Source organism: Thalassophryne amazonica, chromosome 13 (genome assembly GCF_902500255.1).
Source record: "Thalassophryne amazonica chromosome 13, fThaAma1.1, whole genome shotgun sequence".
Taxonomy (NCBI): domain Eukaryota; kingdom Metazoa; phylum Chordata; class Actinopteri; order Batrachoidiformes; family Batrachoididae; genus Thalassophryne; species Thalassophryne amazonica.
Genome location: NC_047115.1, coordinates 9687474 through 9706775, shown reverse-complemented (window position 1 = coordinate 9706775; position 19302 = coordinate 9687474). Strand labels below are relative to the sequence as shown.

The 19302-nt window shown below is 41.8% G+C and overlaps 1 protein-coding gene across 3 annotated transcripts in view; it reads right to left on the bottom strand.

Moving 5' to 3' along the window:
• itsn1 (intersectin 1 (SH3 domain protein)) overlaps nucleotides 1–19302 on the bottom strand; it is a 108133-nt gene that overhangs the window by 8351 nt on the left and 80480 nt on the right. For all 3 annotated transcript variants that reach the window (XM_034185693.1, XM_034185690.1, XM_034185691.1), the window contains 12 exons: nucleotides 17611–17712; nucleotides 17427–17508; nucleotides 16280–16378; nucleotides 15255–15338; nucleotides 14946–15029; nucleotides 13828–13959; nucleotides 13652–13732; nucleotides 11708–11829; nucleotides 10916–10998; nucleotides 10745–10828; nucleotides 10564–10628; nucleotides 1142–1250 (listed from right to left, as the gene is read on the bottom strand). In XM_034185693.1, coding sequence (XP_034041584.1) covers nucleotides 1142–1250; nucleotides 10564–10628; nucleotides 10745–10828; nucleotides 10916–10998; nucleotides 11708–11829; nucleotides 13652–13732; nucleotides 13828–13959; nucleotides 14946–15029; nucleotides 15255–15338; nucleotides 16280–16378; nucleotides 17427–17508; nucleotides 17611–17712 — 1127 coding nt within the window. The remainder of the gene's footprint in view (nucleotides 1–1141; nucleotides 1251–10563; nucleotides 10629–10744; nucleotides 10829–10915; nucleotides 10999–11707; nucleotides 11830–13651; nucleotides 13733–13827; nucleotides 13960–14945; nucleotides 15030–15254; nucleotides 15339–16279; nucleotides 16379–17426; nucleotides 17509–17610; nucleotides 17713–19302) is intronic.

Sequence of the window (19302 nt, the reverse complement as noted above, 5' to 3'; positions counted from 1 at the left end):
TGCTGGATGAGCAGCCACAGAGAGACCGGCCAGTGACATCACAGTGCCTCTCTATTCTGATTGGCTGTCATCGTGTCCTTCCCATAATATCTTGTACAAGTCTGGGGAAGCCCCACATGATCCATGACGTCCCCTGTCATAGACTGTATTGGTCTCAAACGTTGCTGTCATAAGTAGTTCAAGTCCGTCTGTTCTTTTAAAATTTTTCCCTTCTGGGGAACCTTTTATAAATTCTTTTCTAGACAACGTGAATTTTGATCATATTGGTAATGTGGTATTATGAATTACTTAAAAGCTAATAAATAAAATTATAGTGGTGCAAGTGAAAGATCATTTTGTGTCTTAAATCTAAAAAAGCTCAACTACACTTTTAAAAAAACACTTTAAACCAGAATATCACTGGGATGGAGGAGATTAAAATGGTAAAATAGTAAATGGACTGCGTTTATATCATGCTTTTCCATCTGCATCAGACACTCAAAGCGCTTTACACACTAATGCCTCACATTCTGATGTGAAGCTGCTGCCATACAAGGTGCTCACTACACACTGGGAGCAACTAGGGGATTAAAGACCTTGCCAAAGGGCCCTTAGTGATTTTTCGGTCAGGCTGGGATTTGAACCGAAGATCCTCTGGTCTCAAGCCCAACGCTTAACCACTAGACCATCACCTCCCCTAAACTAGATTATTAAACTAGATTATCTTTAGTTTAGCCAGATTAAAACCAGTTTGGTTTTCACCTGAGGCCAAAATATGACCATCGGTTATTGCGAAGGCTTTGCGTCCATCCAGTTGTCTGTCTGTCTGTCTGTGCTCAGCATAACTCCAGTCCTATTCCTGCCAGGGTCTTCAAATTCACAGGGAATATTCTTGGCATACAGACCTTGGACAAGTTCAAAGTTGGCTAACCTTGACCTATTTTAAGAAGTCAAAAGGTCACATTCTTTTTCTTATTTTTATGCTCATATGGCCAACGGTATTTTAGCATGGACTTATATATTTTTTATCCTGTGATTCAAAACAATTTTACAGAGAAAAACAAAACATCCGATTTCAACTTTTCTTGAATCAAATGTAGCAAAAACAGATCAAGTAGAATTCTGGATTTCTGTAAGAATAAAAGAAGTAAAATTTACTGACCATCAGGTGAGAACTGGTCTCGCTCAAACACAGTGACACAGAGGACGTCCTGCTCCAGGTCCTTTATAAAAAACTGACAGTTCGAGTTCCACTTCGGATTCAACGTGTCCTGCAACGAAAGAACCACCGCAACATCAAGTTAGCCCATAAAAACATTAAAGGCATTTACATGTTAAAAAAAGACCGTCTCGTCTCAGTGTGTTGAGAAATAAAATATCAGTCAAGTCATATAAATGTCTTGCTATAAGTACCAACACCACTAAGAAGACAAACAACAGAATTGCAATTTATTGGAAGAAATGACATTATACACATTAAACATATGTAGCTGTAAGCTGTGTAGTTTGAAAACTGTACTGAGGAGCCTGTATCAAACAGTGTTGTATTTTAAAAGGACTGTGATATTGTATAGTTTAAAACCAACCTCTCCAAAAACGAAATGAGAACTTACTGAAGAGTCTCACAAATCACTTGTAAATGTGTGAAAATGGTGAACAACTAACATCAAGGATGACAATTTTATGGTTCTAAATCATTTGTTTTAATAATAAAACCTGGATTACTGCCTTATTAGTGCAAGAAGGAATGTAATGTTGTACACTGAGAGGTGTATCTTGACACATATTGTATCATAACTGTATCTTGACACATATTGAATCACAATAAGAGGTTTCTATTGCGACACATGTACCGTGATAAGGATCATTTCAATTTAATTTCAATTTATTTTCTTTATATAGCACCAAATCACAACAGAGTTACCTCAAGGTGCTTCACACAGGTAAGGTCTAACCTTACTAACCCCCAGAGCAACAGTGGTAAGGAAAAACTCCCTCTGAGGAAGAAACCTCAAGCAGACCAGACTCAAAGGGGTGACCCTCTGCTTGGGCCATGATACAAACATAAATTACAGAAATAATTCACAGAACAATTCATGGACGAATATACAAGAATTGCTGTTGGTGCACAGGACAGGAGGGTCGCCAACACAAACACAACTGCACCTTAAACAGAGAGAAAAAACAGAATCAGGCACCAGAAAGACAAAAAATACTGTATAATTTGCCAGCATTAAACAACAAGAAAAACAGAAGCAATACTAAGGTGATCGCCGGCCGCTAGCCCTAAGCCTCACTAAAAGACCCAGAATTTAGGTGAAGGTGAGGACGCGGCCCGCTCCAATTACTAATAAATGAATTAAAAGAGTAAAAAGCGTAAAATAAAACTGTACCAGTATGCTAGCCATATGAAAGGGAAAATAAGTGCGTCTTAAGTCTGGACTTGAAAGTCTCTACAGAATCTGACTGTTTTATTGACGCAGGGAGATCATTCCACAGAACAGGGGCACGATAAGAGAAAGCTCTGTGACCCGCAGACTTCTTATTCACCCTAGGGACACAAAGTAGTCCTGCACCCTGAGAACGTAAAGCCCGGGCCGGTACGTAAGGTTTAATTAGGTCGGCTAGGTAGGGAGGTGCCAGTCCATGAATAATTTTATAGGTTAGTAGCAGAACCTTAAAATCTGATCTCACTGGGACAGGAGGCCAGTGAAGAGACACCAAAATGGGTGTAATGTGGTCAAACTTTCTGCTTCATGTCAAAAGTCTGGCTGCAGCATTTTGAACCAATTGGAGAGCCCTAATGCTAGACTGCGGTAAACCAGAAAATAGAACATTGCAGTAGTCCAATCTAGAAGAGATGAACACATGGATCAGGGTCTCAGCATCAGCCATAGACAGGATGGGATGAATCTTTGCTATATTTTGCAGGTAGAAGAAAGCAGTCCTAGTAATATTTCTAATATGGAGGCCAAAGGACAACGAAGGATCAAAAATTACCCCAAGGTTCCTCACTTTATCAGTGTGATGTATGACACACGAGCCTAGGCTGAGTGTTAACTGGTCAAATTGATGCCGATGTCTCACTGGACCAAGAACCATCATTTCAGTCTTTTCAGAGTTTAAAAGTAGAAAGTTTCTAGACATCCAACTTTTCACTGCTGCAAGGCAATCTTCTAAGGATTTTATGTGATCGAGATTACCAGCAGTTATCGACATATATAACTGAGTATCATCTGCATAGCAGTGAAAGGTAATCCCAAAACGCCGCAATATGTGCCCAAGGGGTGCTATATAAAGGGAGAAAAGCAGGGGGCCTAAGACAGACCTCTGAGGAACCCCAAATTTCATGTCACTAAGGTTAGAGGTAGTGTTACTGTACAAAACACAGTGAGAACGACTGGTCAAGTATGATGTCAGCCATGCAAGGGCACTCCCAGTAATCCCAAAATGATTTTCCAGCCTATCAAGTAGAATATGATGATCCACTATCAAATGCAGCACTGAGATCTAACAGCAGCAGAACCGTAGTGGTGTCCGAATCCATTGTAAGCAGAAGATCATTCACCACTTTAGTGAGAGCCGTCTCTGTGGAATGATATTTTCTAAAAGCAGACTGCAGTGGCTCAAAGAGATTATTCTCAGTAAGATAGTCTACGAGCTGTCGTGACACCACTTTTTCCAGAATTTTAGAGCAAAATGATAGAATTGATATCGGCCGATAGTTTTTCAATACACTAGGGTCAAGATTTGGTTTCTTAAGTAATGGTTTAATCACTGCAGAATTGAAACATTTAGGAACAGATCCAGAAGTTAAAGAAAGATTAATCATTTCCAGCACAATTGGCCCAAGTGGGCCACAGGTCCCTAAACAGTTTTATTGGTATAGGATCAAATAAACAGGTTGTGCTTTTTGTTGACGTTACGAGTTTCGTCAGCATGTCTAGAGAGATACTATCAAATTCTGTAAATCTAGGTAATACCTCAGTAGTGGTGCCCACCTCAATTGCAGGGTGCAGTGGCTGGGTTAAGGCATGCTGGGATATGTTCAACCTAATGTCATCTATTTTCTTCTCAAAGTAATCTAGGAAATCTTGTGCTGTAAAAGGAGAGCAAGCTACAGGTCCATGAATAAGTGTTGCCACCGCGTCGAACAAGAACTTTGGGTCATGCTTGTTTTTGTTGATCAAATCAGAGTAATACGTCCGTTTTGTAGCCAATAATACATGCTTATAGTCTAAGACAGCATCATGCCACGCAAGGTGGAATACTCCTAATTTTGAATGATGCCATTTCCGTTCTAGACCTCTTGCTTTATGTTTGAGGTCACGAAGGTGACTGAGATTTGGGGGAGCGCGGTTTTAACACAGGTGGTGCAATCATGTCAAGTGTCGTTTTGAGCACTGAGTTTAAACTATCCACAAGTCTGTCTACTGACTGGGTATTTGTCAAAAGTGAGGCTAAGACATCAAGCAGTCTAGCTTCTAGTTCAGTCTTAGTTGAGGAGTTGATGCATCGCTGCAGTGATAAATAAGGTGGTTGTTCCACTAAACATGGCAGCGAAACTGTAAACTTAATAAGTGAGTGATCAGAGACCACTGATGTAAGAGGCATGATGTCAATATTCGTGACAGCAATACCACGTGTGAGAACCAGATCCAGGGTATTTCCACTAATGTGCGTCGAATCCCGAATGCATTGCCGAAATCCTAATGCATCCACAATTTCCATAAATAATTTGCAGAGGGGATCAGAAGGCTTATTTATATGAATGTTAAAGTCACCAATGATCAGAATGTTATCTGCACTAGTTGACAAGTTAGAGATGATCGCACCAAATTCATCTAAGATTTCAGAATATGGGCCAGGAGGCCTATATACAGTGACAAAGTAATACAGCTGATTTTTTATTCTTCTGACCTTGGCAATGCATAATATCCTGAGCAGAGAATCAGATGCTCAAACGAGTTATATTTGTGACCCCCAACAGCTAATAAGATAAACCTAGATTTATAAATAAGAGCAACACCCCCGCCTTGCTTTGCATCACGAGGGACGTGACTAAATGTATATGCTGGTGGGCAGGCTTCATTTAAGGGGTGGACAGCTGTATGTTTAAGCCAGGTTTCACATAACCCAATCATATTTAAGTGATGATCTATAATTAAATCATTAATCAACAATGATTTTGAGGACAGTGATCTTATGTTAATGAGACCCAGTCTAAGGACCTCAGCGGGGTTGACAGCTGAACTGTTTGGGTTTAGGGGTGGTTCCAGAGTAGCATATATAAGATGCCTAGAAGTAGGTTTAGGTTTGAGACATTCCACGCGCATTGTAGGTAGCAGACACGAAATCTTTGCTATTGCTGGAACAACCACTGGGCCATCCTCAATTTCAACATCATCCAATATAGTAATGGGTATTAAGTTTGCAAAGCATATCCCTCTTTGATTTTTATGGACACGTCTACGGGAGGAGGCCACAGTCTCAACTTGTTGAATTTCCCTCCGTGGCAGATAAACTGCACTATCACCATAGTGGATTTTCTGCACTAATTTCCCCGCTAATGGTAGACCTATCACGATATGTTTGGACTTGTAATAGGTGTATCATATGTATCGAGTTGTGGTAGGTGTACTGTCATACAGTCAGGCAAATAAGTATTTGAGCCACTGTCGATTTTGCAAGTTTTCTCACCTACAACGAATGTAGAGGTCTGTAATTTGTATCGTAGGTACACTTCAACTCAGAGACAGAACCTAAAAATAAATTCAGAAAGTCACACTGTATGATTTTTAAGTAATTAATTTGCATTTTATTGCATGAAATAAGTATGTGGTCACCTACCAACCAGCAAGAATTCTGACTCTCACAGACCTGTAAATTTTTCTTTAAGAAGTCCTCCTATTCTGCACTCTTTACCTGTATTAATTGCACCTGTCACCTTGTTACCTGTATAAAAGACACCTGTTCACACACTCAATCAATCACACTCCAACCTGTCCACCATAGCCAAGACCAAAGAGCTGTCTAAGGACACCAGGGACAAAACTGTAGACCTGCACAAGGCTGGGATGGACTACAGGACAACAGGCAAGAAGCTTGGTAGAAGACAACTGTTGGTGTAATTATTAGAAAATGGAAGAAACACAAGATGACGGTCAATCTTCCTCAGTCTGAGGCTCCATGCAAGATCTCACCTCAAGTTCAAGTTTCACTTTATTTATCCTTAAAAAGGTTAAGTTAGAGTGCAGCAGGATGTCCAAACACATGTGCAACAGCGCACCCTCACCAGACCCACAGCAACTGTACACACAAGACACTCAACAATGACAACACTCCTTCCCCAAAACAACCAATGACAAAGCCAATGAACAATACACAACTAAAAACTGTCACCATAAACATGGACAGAATTAAAAAGAATTGTACAATATTTAAAAGTCCTTTAAAAAATTTAAAAAGTCAGTTCAATGGATTCACATTTCTAATAGCCACAGGAATAAAAGAGTCCCTGGCAGGACTAGTCCTCACCTTAGGAAGCCTAAAACAGCGGCCAGAGGGGAGCAAATTAAACTCCCCAAAGAGTGGGAGCTCAGGGCAGTTCAAAATTTGGTTCATCTTTCCTCTGACCCATTTATCATAAATCTGTTGTACTTGTGGTAGTGGGACCCCGACCACTTTAGATGCAAACGCTTACCAGTTTTATTAGCTTACGCATGCTGATCATTGGAAGACCACCATACCACACCACCATACAAAATCTCAGGACTGATTCAATAAAACAGTGATAAAGTCACCAGAGTCCTGCACACGCTAAATGATTTCATCTTCCTCAAAAAGAAAAGTCTGTGATGAGCCTTTTTGCAGACAGCATATGTGTTGCCCTCAAAGGATAATTTGATGGTTCCTCAATATTTGTACTCATCCACTTTTTCAACATTACTGTTCTGAATAACAGTTTGTGAGACATTTTGCTTTGATCTACAGAAATCAATTATCATTTCCTTTATCTCAGAAACGCTGATGGACAGATGAAAGTTCTCACCTCGTGGGGTAAGTATGATTCTGAGAAAGCCAAGAACTACATGGGAGGACCTGGCCAATGACCTGAAGAGAGCTGGGATCACAGTCTCAAAGATTACATTAGTAACACACTACGCCATCATGGTTTAAAATCCTGCAGGGCAGCAAGGTCCTCCTGCTCACGCCAGCACACGTCCAGATCTGAGCAGATGTGTGTAGAGGAGTGGACCAAGATCCCTGCTGCAGTGTGCAAACTTGGTCAAGGGCGGGTGGCCCGGCGGCCCAGTCCGCGCTCACAGACCCTGGCTGTTGGAATGTGGAATGTCACCTCGCTGGGGGGGGGAAGGAGCCTGAGCTTGTGCGGGAGGTTGAGAGATACCAACTAGAGATAGTCGGGCTCACCTGCACGCACAGCTTGGGCTCTGGTACCCAACTCCTGGAGAGGGGCTGGATGCTCCACTTTTCTGGCGTTGCCCACGGGGAGAGGCAGAGAGCTGGGGTCACATTGCTTATTGCTCCCCAGCTCAGTCGCCATGTGTTGGAGTTCACTCCGGTGAACTATGCCTTCGGGTCGGGGACAGGTCTCTCACTGTTGTCTCGGCCTATGGGCCGAGCGGCAATGCAGAGTACCCGACCTTCTTCGGCGGCAACAATGAGACCTGGAGGGGGTGATTGGGAAGCACGGCCTCCCCGATCTGAACACGAGTGGTGTTCAGTTGTTGGACTTCTGTGCTAGTCACAGTTTGTCCATCACGAACACCATGTTCGAGCACAAGGGTGTCCATAAGTGCACGTGGCACCAGGACACCCTGAGCCAGAGGTCGACAATCGACTTTGTAGTCATATCATCTGACCTTCGGCCATGTGTCTCAGACACTCGAGTGAAGAGAGGGGCTGCGCTGTCGACCGATCACCACCTGGTGGTGAGTTGGATCTACTGGGAGGGGAGGAAGCCGGTCAGACCTGGCAGGCCCAAACGTATCGTGAGGGTCTGCTGGGAACGACTGGCGGAACCCTCTGTCAGCGAGTTCTTCAACTCCCACCTCCGGGACAGCTTCTCCCAGATCTTGGAGGAAGGTGGAGACATGGAGTCCGAGTGGACCATGTTCTCCACCTCCATTATCGATGCGGCCGCTCGTAGCTGTGGTCACAAGGTCTCTGGTGCCTGTCGCAGCAGCAATCCCCGAACCCGGTGGTGGACGCCGGAGGTAAGGGATGCCGTCAGGCTGAAGAAGGAGTCCTACTTGTCTTTGTTGGTAGGTGGGACCCCGGAGGCAGCTGACAGGTACCGGCAGGCCAAGTGTGCCGCAGCCCGTGTGGTCGCAGAGGCAAAAACCCGAGTCTGGGAGGAGTTCGTGGAGGCCATGGAGGAGTATCGGTTGGCCTCGAAGAAATTCTGGCAAACCGTCCGACGCCTCAGGAGGCAGAAGCAGCTCTCCAACAGCACTGTCTACTGTGTGGGTGGGGTGCTGTTGACCCTGACTGGGGATGTTGTTGGGCGGTGGAAGGAATACTTCGAGGGTCTGCTCAATCCCATTGTCAGGTCTTCCGAAGAGGAAGCAGAGACTGGGGACTCAGAGGCAGACTCATCCATTACCCAGGCCGAAGTCACTGAGGTGGCTAGAAAGCTCCTTGGTGGCAAGGTTCCTGGGGTGGATGAAATCCGTCCTGAGTACCTTAAGTATCTGGATATTGTGGGAATGTCTTGGCTGACACGCCTCTGCAACATCGCGTGGCGGTCGGGGACAGTGCCTCTGGATTGGCAGACCGGGGTGGTGGTCCCTCTGTTTAAGAAGGGGGACTGGAGGGTGTGTTACAACTACAGGGGGATCACACTCCTCAGCCTCCCCGGTAAGGTCTATTCCAGAGTCCTGGAGAGGAGAATTCGATCGACAGTCGAACCTCGGATTCAGGAGGAGCAGTGTGGTTTTCGTCCTGGTCACGGCACACTGGACCAGCTCTACATGCTCCATCGGGTGCTTGAGGGTTCATGGGAGTTCGCCCAACCAGTCCACATGTGCTTTGTGGATCTGGAGAAGGTGTTCAACCGTGTCCCTCGGGGCACCCTGTGGGGGGTGCTCCGGGAGTACGGGGTCTGGGGTCCTTTGCTAAGGGCTATCTGGTCCCTGTACAACCGCAGCAGGAGCTTGGTTCGCATTGGCGGTAGTAAGTCAAACCTATTTCCAGTGCACGTTGGCCCTGCCCTTTGTCACGGGTTTTGTTCATTATCTTTATGGACAGAATTTCTAGGCGCAGCCAGGGTGTAGAGGGGGTCTGGTTTGGGAACCACAGAATCTCGTCTCTGCTGTTTGCGGATGATGTGGTTCTGTTGGCTTCGTCAAATCAGGACCTTCAGCGTGCACTGGGGCGGTTTGCAGCCGAGTGTGAAGCGTCCGGGATGAAAATCAGCACCTCCAAATCCGACGCCATGGTTCTCGACCGGAAAAAGGTGCTTTGCTCTCTTCAGGACGGTGAAGTGTCCTTGCCTCAAGTGGAGGAGTTTAAGTATCTCGGGGTCTTGTTCACGAGTGAGGGACGGATGGAGCGTGAGATCGATAGATGGATTGGTACAGCGTCTGCAGTGATGTGGTTGCTGTATTGGACCGTCGTGGTGAAGAGAGAGCTGAGTAGGGGGGCAAAGCTCTCAATTTACCGATCAATCTATGTTCCGATCCTCACCTATGGTCATGAGATTTGGCTCATGACCGAAAGAACGAGATCGCGAGTACAAGTGGCCAAGATGAGTTTCCTCTGCAGGGTGGCTGGGCGCTCCCTTAGAGATAGGGTGAGGAGCTCGGTCACTCGGGAGGAGCTCGGGGTCACTACTGCTCCACGTTGAAAGGAGCCAGTTAAGTTGGCTCGGGCATCTTTTCCAGATGCTCCCTGGACGCCTCTCTGGAGAGGTGTTCCGGGCACGTCCCATTAGGAGGAGGCCCCGGGGAAGACCCAGGACACGCTGGAGGGACTACGTCTCTCGGCTGGCTTGGGAACGCCTTGGGGTTCCCCCGGAGGAGCTGGGGGAGGTGTGTGTGGATCGGGAGGTCTGGGCGGCTTTGCTTGAGCTGCTGCCCCCGCGACCCAACTCCTAATAAAGCGGAAGAAAATGGATGGATGGATGGACAATGTGATTTTCTGATTTTTTTTTTTTAAGATTCTGTCTCTCACAGTTGAAGTTTACCTACGAATCTTCCTAGGCATATCGTGATATATATGAAGTCATTATAGGTGTATCGTGATAGTACCGATTCATGATAGGCATATCGTGATATGGAGTTGTGAAAGATGTACTGTGATATACATGGAGTTGTGACAGTGACGTATCGTGACAGCCATAATGCTATTAGAGATGGGCTTTGCATTATCAAAGCAGGTGTTCAAAGACTTTGGCTATCATTGTAAAAGCAATTCAAACCTATCATAAATATTAAGACTGTTATTATTATATACAAATTTTAATGATTAAAGAAGGACCATCTAATTTGAGTTTTTAAACAGTTATTTTTCAGTCTGATGCAGCAGACGTGACAGAAATAAATATGTACAATATATTCGTACCTGTAACGTTTTTGTGATATGGCACTGGGAGCCCATCGTCACCTCACAGTACGGGTTACTTTTTCCTGTACAAAAACAAACAAAAACAGATTTTTTTTTGGTCAAGAAAATTACAGTTAAATAAATAACAGTCAAAGTCACAGGTTATGGCAAAGAAAAATTCCAGTGTCAGTGAACGCACCGTGAGAGCGACAGGGTTTGAGTTCGATTCCCTCCACAATGTTGACCATCAGTCTCCCGATTCCCGTCGCCCGCTGAGAACGCACTGAGACAGTGACAAAGAATGACGTACAATTAGATCAAAAACACGAGTGCTGACTTTAAATATTCTCCTGAAGAAAGCAGCAGATACCGAGATAAGCTTTCTCTCTCTTCTTCTTCTCTGTTTCGATGAAGAGTTCTGACGCCGCTTTAATTTTCTGAACCCACGCTGTCCTGCACTCACAAAAACAAAACAAGAAACAAATCACCCCCAAAAACATCAGTTTTACTACTTTAAACCAGTTTATTATCAATGTAGAATCATTGTTAAACCAGATTACATCAACCTTAACCAAACTATAGATATTTAAACACATTTTCCTGCTGGTTTTGAGTTTTGTTTCTTTTCTTTTTTTTTTTTTTGCATCTTTTAAACCTGAATGGAAATCAAAGATTTTTAATTCTTTCATTATTCTGAAGCTTTTTTTCTGTCTTATTTGCCTCAGATATCTTTAAAATATCATCCAGCTATTATAATCCAATAACCAAACAGTCCCTGCTGCAAAAATTACACATCTGACCTTTGACCTTCCCACTGAATGTGGGAATACGACAAACGTTTTTTTGGTCTTTTTTATTATTTGGCACCAAAACAAACATTCTCTATGACTTTAACAGTATAACGAATATACTTTCTCTGAGGTCAAGCTGAAGGTAAGATGTGACAGAAATTGTTAAAAAAACAAAAACAATAAAATAAAATCATTTTTTCAAATAAAAGTTGAGAAAGATCAGACTCCCTCAGTTTTATATTTTAACACTTTTGTTTTCTGCCCTCGATCAAGGTGAGAAATGACAACTTAAAACTCCAAAATTCAGATGTACGCTGGTAAAAAATAAATATATAGATTTTAAATGTCAGTCTGAGCGCGCGTTGTTTTACCTTTCATTGATGCTCTCGGCTCTGAGCGTATACACACGGTCGATGTGCGAGATATGGAACAAAGGTTCGTCTCCTGACGGGTCTGTCGGCAGCTTCACTAAAACCTCATTGAGAAAAATTGGCTGCACACACACACAGGAAGCAGAATTACTCATCTGGAAATGACACACAGGTTTCTGAGCCCAAAATAAATGTAGTTTTAGTGTTTTTATTCCTTTATAAATGAATGCGGCTCCGTGTTGTGTGTCAACAAAGAGTGCCTCTTTGTCAACTGGATTAATTAAAAACTACTGGAACAATTTTTACCAAATTTGGCAGAAATTTGGTAACTGGTCTAAAATACAAACCTTCAAATTTGGGGGCAAAACCAGATAGAAAGACAGAATGTCAACATTTCTTGTTGATAAACCTAAAATTTTACTGTGCAAATAAATAAAATTTAAAAAAAAATATCACCTCATCTGCAAGAACAACAAAATAAGATGAATTAAATTTTCTAAGCAAGTAATGTGGTACACCACTTTATTTGTCTGATTGTAAAGATTCCAAAAAGGTATAGTTTAGACTATCTATGACTGTATGTTCTGGAGATATGGGGTAAAAACTGCAAAAATGGTGACAAAGGTCAGTTTCAGTTTGTACAAAGGTCAAAAACTAAAGTTGTTCCAGTTTTCGTGAAAAGTGATGCAACCTACTGGTTGAGATAATAGGATTAATAAATGGGATAGTTTTGACCGTGTTGAATGTTTGGTCTCCAAAGTAAAGGTCAAACATGGCTGACGTCCATTGGATTCGATAGCATATAGATTATGCTTTTTATTTTCCTATATATAGTATGCTCGCAGAGTTACTTTACATAGATAACAATACACATTACATCATAGCTTCTGTTTCTATAATAAAATACCATGACAATGACCAAATCTTCTGTATTAATATTTAGGTTTCAATACCTACTCCTGTATATTATATAGTACCATATTTATCGTATATGTTGTTTATTACACTTAATATTTAAATATAGTTATATATATGATGTCTTATCTTTCTTATGTCTTATTATTTATTATTATATATACTTTTTTCTTGAGCCGCTTGGGTGAGTAGGGAGAGTTCCCATGGGTTAAAAAAGCTTTTCAACCTACCATCCCTGGTTCTCAAGATCAGGCACCTAAGTGACTCTATTCTACTCTTTTCTACTCTTCTATTTTAATCTTCCTTTTTAGATATTTAGATATACCTTAGTATACTAGCATAGTTCCACCTTAGAATTGGAATATAATATATAAGATATACCTTAATGAATTTGACGTACATCATGTGACGTAAGTTACCCTGTAATTTGGTAACTAAGCATGACAGATGGTGCAAACTATTCCTTTTTCAAAACCTATTAACTCAACCAATAACTTGTATCACTTTTTACCAAAATTGGAGGAACTTTAATTTTTAAACCCTGTACAAACTGAAATTGACCTTTGCCACCATTATAGCTGTTTTTACCCCATAACTCCAGAACATTCAGTCATAGATAGTCCAAACTATACCTTTTTGGAATTTTTATGATCAGACATATACCTTACTGAATTTTCATATAATGTGGTATATTTTCAACATGACTGGAGCATTTGTTTTTTTTTTTTTTATTTGGCCCCTGTGTATGTTTTCATTGACAGCTACCTGGCTACAGCTACCAGCCTGGGTGGCCACCATACATTTTGTGTTGTTAATGGTTCACTGAGGCTGGACTGTATATGTGATTTCATATCCTTAAGTGGCACTGAAAACCTGCTTGTCCTATGAACAATAAGTAACCACTTGTTTGATAAATATTTTTTACGAAAATACGAAAACACACTAACTCCTGAAATGTTTGACATGCACGGATCCGCTGTTAGAACAGCGTTATGTCGCACGTGCGTGAGTGAACACTGGGTGTCTTACTGTCTTGTACATGCGGTACTGTAGGTGCGTTTTGGATGAGAAGACTTTGTCTGAGCCAGATGAGCCCAGAGGTTTGGTCACCTGGAGGAGGATTAAAAAAAAAGTAGATCAGTGAAAAGGAACAGGAGGAGGTATCAGTTTTGTGCGTGTGTCCCGCTGCGGCTCTGGCGACTCACCTGCGTTAGCAGCAGAAAGTCGTTGAAGAGGAAGCCGTAAAGTTCTTTGCTACTTTTGGCTTTAAACAGCTTCCCGCTGTGCAGGAACTTTCTGGGACCCAGACAGTTGGTGACAGAGTTAAACACCAGTTGCTGCAAGAAAGAGAAATGAAGCTTCTTTAAAGATTTCTTAAAAAGAAGCGAAACAGTTTTTACTCATCAAACCTCTGTGGTTTTATAAAACAATGTGACAACATGTATGATGTCACATGTGACACCTACAGGGGCAGCAAAGCCACTGGAAGAGGAGCTTCTCCATGACTCAGAGCTAATCTGCCCCCTAGTGGACAAACCTTTCATTCATCAGCTCCCAGCGAAGAAGAATTGGGAAATATGTGAGTAATGACGCCATTATTTTTGTCTTCAAATCAGTTTCTTGTTCCTAACATGTGACACTTGCTGTGTACCTGCTTATGTAAGGTGCGTCTGAGTGCTGCGCAACAGTTTGTCCTCAGGATTTGTTGTATCACTAACATGTTGATGATTACAAAGCATGTGAGCCAGTGGTGAATGTGTGTGTGTGTGTGTGTAAGTAAAAAAGCAAAAAGGTTTCAGCAATCATAAACAATCAGAAAGGTTCAATCTCAAATGTTTTAGTGCAACTCGGGTTCAAAAAAGAGAACTCATCCTTTAAAAATTTCCACAGAGTACATTTTGCAGTGCAGCAAGTGTATTTGGTCCCATTCCAAAGAGTGTTACATCAACTCTATTAGAGTGACAAATCAAGCTGATCATCAGGGACAATGTAAATTTGCATCAGGACAGAGTTGATCTAACACCAAGAGAGTTCATTTAACACTGTTAAATGGGCATGTGCACTGCCTTCAGTGTTACTTCAACACTGCAAAATTTACCGTGCGCAAAATCAACAGTGAGGTTTTTAGGAGGCCACCAGAGGGCGAGAGAGTCTGCTTAAAGTTCGAGTTGTGCACAATAAGCTGTTGGTGACGACATGACGAAGTGGAAACAAAAGAGTCGCTATGAATGTGGTTAGTGTTTAATCATAAACCATTTATCCTCCAGCCTGATCCTGAACACCTTCATCAGGACAAGTCCAAAATCCTATGTGTTGGTCTTACTTCAGACAGGCCCTCACACTGGACGTGAGCTTGAATCCACTCCAGACGATCTGAGTTCTCCTTCTCCCGGACGCCCTCGTTCACCTAAAAACACGCAGAATGTAAATGTGAAACGGGAATCCTGTCAGCCGCCACGCGGAGGACTAAGTCCGACATCGAAGTGGTTCTGCGGAGAGAATATCTTACAATTGGGGTCTAATCCTGCATTGGGTGACCCTCCTGACCTCAATAAGGTCATCTGGGATCAAGCAGGAGTCTTGCATTATTGTCCAGTTTTGGTTTAAAAAGTGTATGTGTTTGTTTGTTTACCTGTGAGCACAGTTCCTCTGCTTTCTCCAGAGCTGCCTTCAGGTGACTGTGGTCCGGATGCGTCTCTGGAGTATTTTCTAAGATCTACGGAGAGAATGGGAGGAAAAAAAATTTCAAAATTTGCTGTTTTCTTCAAATCTATGATGATTTAAAGCTGCACTGTCTGATGTTTTCGTCGGTAAGTTGGAAAGATTCTCCTGCCTCAGCGGTCCATCTGTTATTAACACACACACACAGATTAACCTGCAGTCTGTTTCACTGGGACTCGAACCTGCACCCTGTTGCCTTTTCAACCATCTGTGGCTCATTTCTGTCACTGTACGTGTTGTGCTTCTGGTTTTATTTGTTAGTATGTTCACAGTATATATATATATATATGCAGAGTCTGCACTAACCCACGGTGCCTTGGGCAGACAATAATAAGAGACAGGTGCATGGTACGGTAAGTTCTGCAGAAGGCTTTCACAAAGTGCAGTTCAGTAAAGGTGACCTTTTGACCCAAAAATATGCTTCTTTGGGTCACCATGCCCAACACACATACTAAGTTTGGTGACAACCAGGCAGTTCGCAAAGAAGTTATTGTGTCCAAATAATTTTTACAAAGTATGATCTAGTCACCTTGGCCTTTGACCTTTTTGACCCCAAAGACAACTGGCTTCTTGGGGTCAATATATAAAACACATACACACAAGTTTCGTGACAATCGGGCAGTTAAAAAAAAAGTTCTTGTGCTCACAAGGTTTGTACAAAGTACCCTCTAGTGACCTTGACCTTTCACCTTTTGATCCCAAAACCAAGAGGCTTCTTGGGGTCACTGTGCATACGTGACCCCAAGAAGTACAACTGAAGTTATCTTGTTTACAAATTAACAGTGGGATGTGGTCCACTGGCTTCACTGTGGTCAAAACTCCTGAGAGTTTTTCCTGACGGCTGTCAACTGAAGTTTCAACTTGAAAAACACACAGATTGGTCAAATTTTAAGGTGACCTTTGCTTCCAGTGTCTGTGTGTGTGTGTTACACATACGTTCTTAATAATGAGCGGGTAGCGTGTGACTCTCTGCATTGGTTTGAGCAGAAAGCTGGACAGCGGCATTCCTTTACATCTGGGATCCATCGCCAACCTCTGACAGAGACACAGAGAGAGAGCTTCCATCTTCACAATGTTTTAACACAACGCCACCAATCAGTAGACAACCTCAACAACCTGTGGCGCACATTCTAAAACCTAGCACATAAATCCATATGGTGCATGCCCACGTCTTCTTGCCAGGAGCTTACAGGGCATGTGAACTGGCGGCAAAGGGGGTTGGACTTTGCCAGGTTGTTTTGTAGACATATTAAGAAATTAACCAAATAGAGCATCACCTGTCAAACTGGACAGCAAAGCGCACAGCACTATCGTATTCAACGGATGTATAAGTGAAAGGTATGGGGAGGTTTATGCATAGACAGGGTGAGTAAGAACCCTGGCAGAAAACAATATACAAACGATGCTAGCAGTTGCAACAGTTGACTTAACACCTCTGAGAATATGGCATCCTACAACACGTGACTCCGCTGTGTGAAGAGCATCAGTTGGACTTTGAGATGGACTTCATCCATGTACTAGATGGATCACTGCATGAAATTTTGTATCGTACAATCCGAACTGTTTGTCCATTTCTTGGTCTATCTGCATACTGAGACTCAGTCTGAGTGATTTTTCTTTATCTGTTATAAGGTTGGAGGTCTGTATCCTATTTTTATCTCGAAGCATATGTTGTTGTGCTTCATAGTGATGTATTTTCAGGAGATATATTTTTTGTTTCAATGTTTAATGTCTGGACTGACTGTGAAAACTGAATTCTCCCTTCTCCACCCACCAGATCTCCACACAACCCCAGCTGCAGTTAGGAAGAAAAAAAAAAGTTGTTTCTATTTATTACCATTATTTTGTATTATTTTTGTGTTCAACTCAGGTTTGTGTTCCTATTATGTAGTACTACTATGTATTGCTGTGTGTGTGTGTGTGTGGTGAACCTGCTTGTGTGAGGCGAGTCTGAGTGCTGCACTCAAGTCACTGCGTCAGACTTTTTAGATCTGCTTTTAAAAGGCCTACAACACACGTTATTGTAATGGGTGACACAAAATTGCCAGCTTTGTGCCCAACACCCACAAACACGCCGATTTACCTTGAGAAAATCTTTGATTTCTGGGTTGTCATCTGTTTTCTGCTGAATCAGCGTGGCCCCGTTCAACTGACACGAGCAGAATCTGGACACAGAATTCTTGTTATGACTTCTGCATTAAAGTGGTCTTCTTAAAAACAGATGCTGATTCATGAACACTAAAGCACACACAGCGTGCTGACACCACCTGATGTAAGGCTGCATGTGAGGCAGCTGATTGGTCAAGATGTCACCAATCATTTTCACCGGCATGCGGTCACCTGACATTTTCTTCCTCACGCGCAGAGCCCTGCACAGGAACCGAGACAAAAGAAAGAGTAGATACAGAATTTTATCACCTAATCAGAATTTATTTATTTAATTATTTTTTGGATTGAATTTCATTTTTAATGTCATTTTATTCTCTATTTTCTCTTTTTAAAAATTTCCTTAAAAGAAAAAATGAAAGAAAAACACTTTTAAAATGGGCTGTTTCAAAAAATTCAAAGAAAAACTACCTTAAAATTGGCCGGTCGTGTTACTGTAAAATCGGTGACAATTTATTTCAGATATTCAGTGCTGCTAAACGACTTTCCTGGTTAAATATGCAATCTTTGTTGTTGTTTTTTTTAAAGGTTTTTCCTATTTTATCATTTATTTTTTATACATTAGGTGTGCTATTGTATTTTAATGAACTTTTGTTGATATTTTTGAAAGTGCTGTACAATTCTTAATATTTTAAAGTCTTATCTTTTATATCAGCTTATTCCTGTTAGTTCGTCTTGGAACTGCTAACATTAGCTACTGTTAGCCTGAGCGTCGTGGCTAAACTTTTGCACAAAACCAGTGCCGTCTCTACAGGTTCTTTCGTTTTTGTTTTTTTTGTTTTTTTTGGGGGGGGAGTAAGATGACATTTTAGTGTGAGGGTGACAGCATTTACAGTAAAATGCATTTTAAAGTAAAATTACAAGATGACAGATGTTAATTCACACACACAACAAATAAAACTAATTACAGCAAATGTTTTTAAAAAAAAAAATCATAATTACTCATCTGACAGAAAACATAAATGATCATTTGAAAAACTGGAACAACTTAAGGAAGAAGAACAGAAAAACTACACAACTAACAAAAACATAACAAAACCCCTGAAATCCTTTGGACAAAAAGAGTAATTTTGACCTTATATGGGGAAAATGGCATTAAACAGGAAGTCATTTGTATGCATTTGTCTGAAATTGTTCATCCTTCTTGGGGGTGGGGAAGAACGCACCAGAACTCAATCAGAAAGTCCAGTTTGCCACGAGTAGATAGTCACCCAGGCAATGTCTACACCAAATTTCATAAAAATATTATTGAATAGTCTTTGAGAAAATCAACAGACAGCAGTTTAAAAAAAAAAAAAACCTTCTGGGGGTCTTTAGAATGATTTAAAGATCAATGAAATTTTTGTGTAGGTTGATTCAAGAAATCTATATTCAAAATTATAGAAGAAGTTACTGAGGAGTTCTTGAGAATTATGCAAAACGCCTTTTGCTGGGGGAGGTGGGAGCTGAGGGGGACCTTAGAACAATTCAAGGACAATGACATTTTTCTTTCCTGCCTCTAAAATATTATTTATGAAAAATTAAAGAAAAAGGTATTGGGCAGCTTTTCTGCAACTAACTGAACAGCTGAAATGGGGGGCGGGGGCTTTTTACCATGACCATACCATGACTGTTTGCATCAAAATTCAGAAAAATTCTATGAATGGCTTTTCAGGAAATTATCAAATGGTGCAGAAAGAAAAAGTCAGTTGGGACAGAAGCTGCGCTCTTTTATAGTGCATCTGGAGCGTATTCACAACTCTTCACTATTTTCGCATTTTGTTATGTTACAGCCTTATTCCAAAATGAATGAA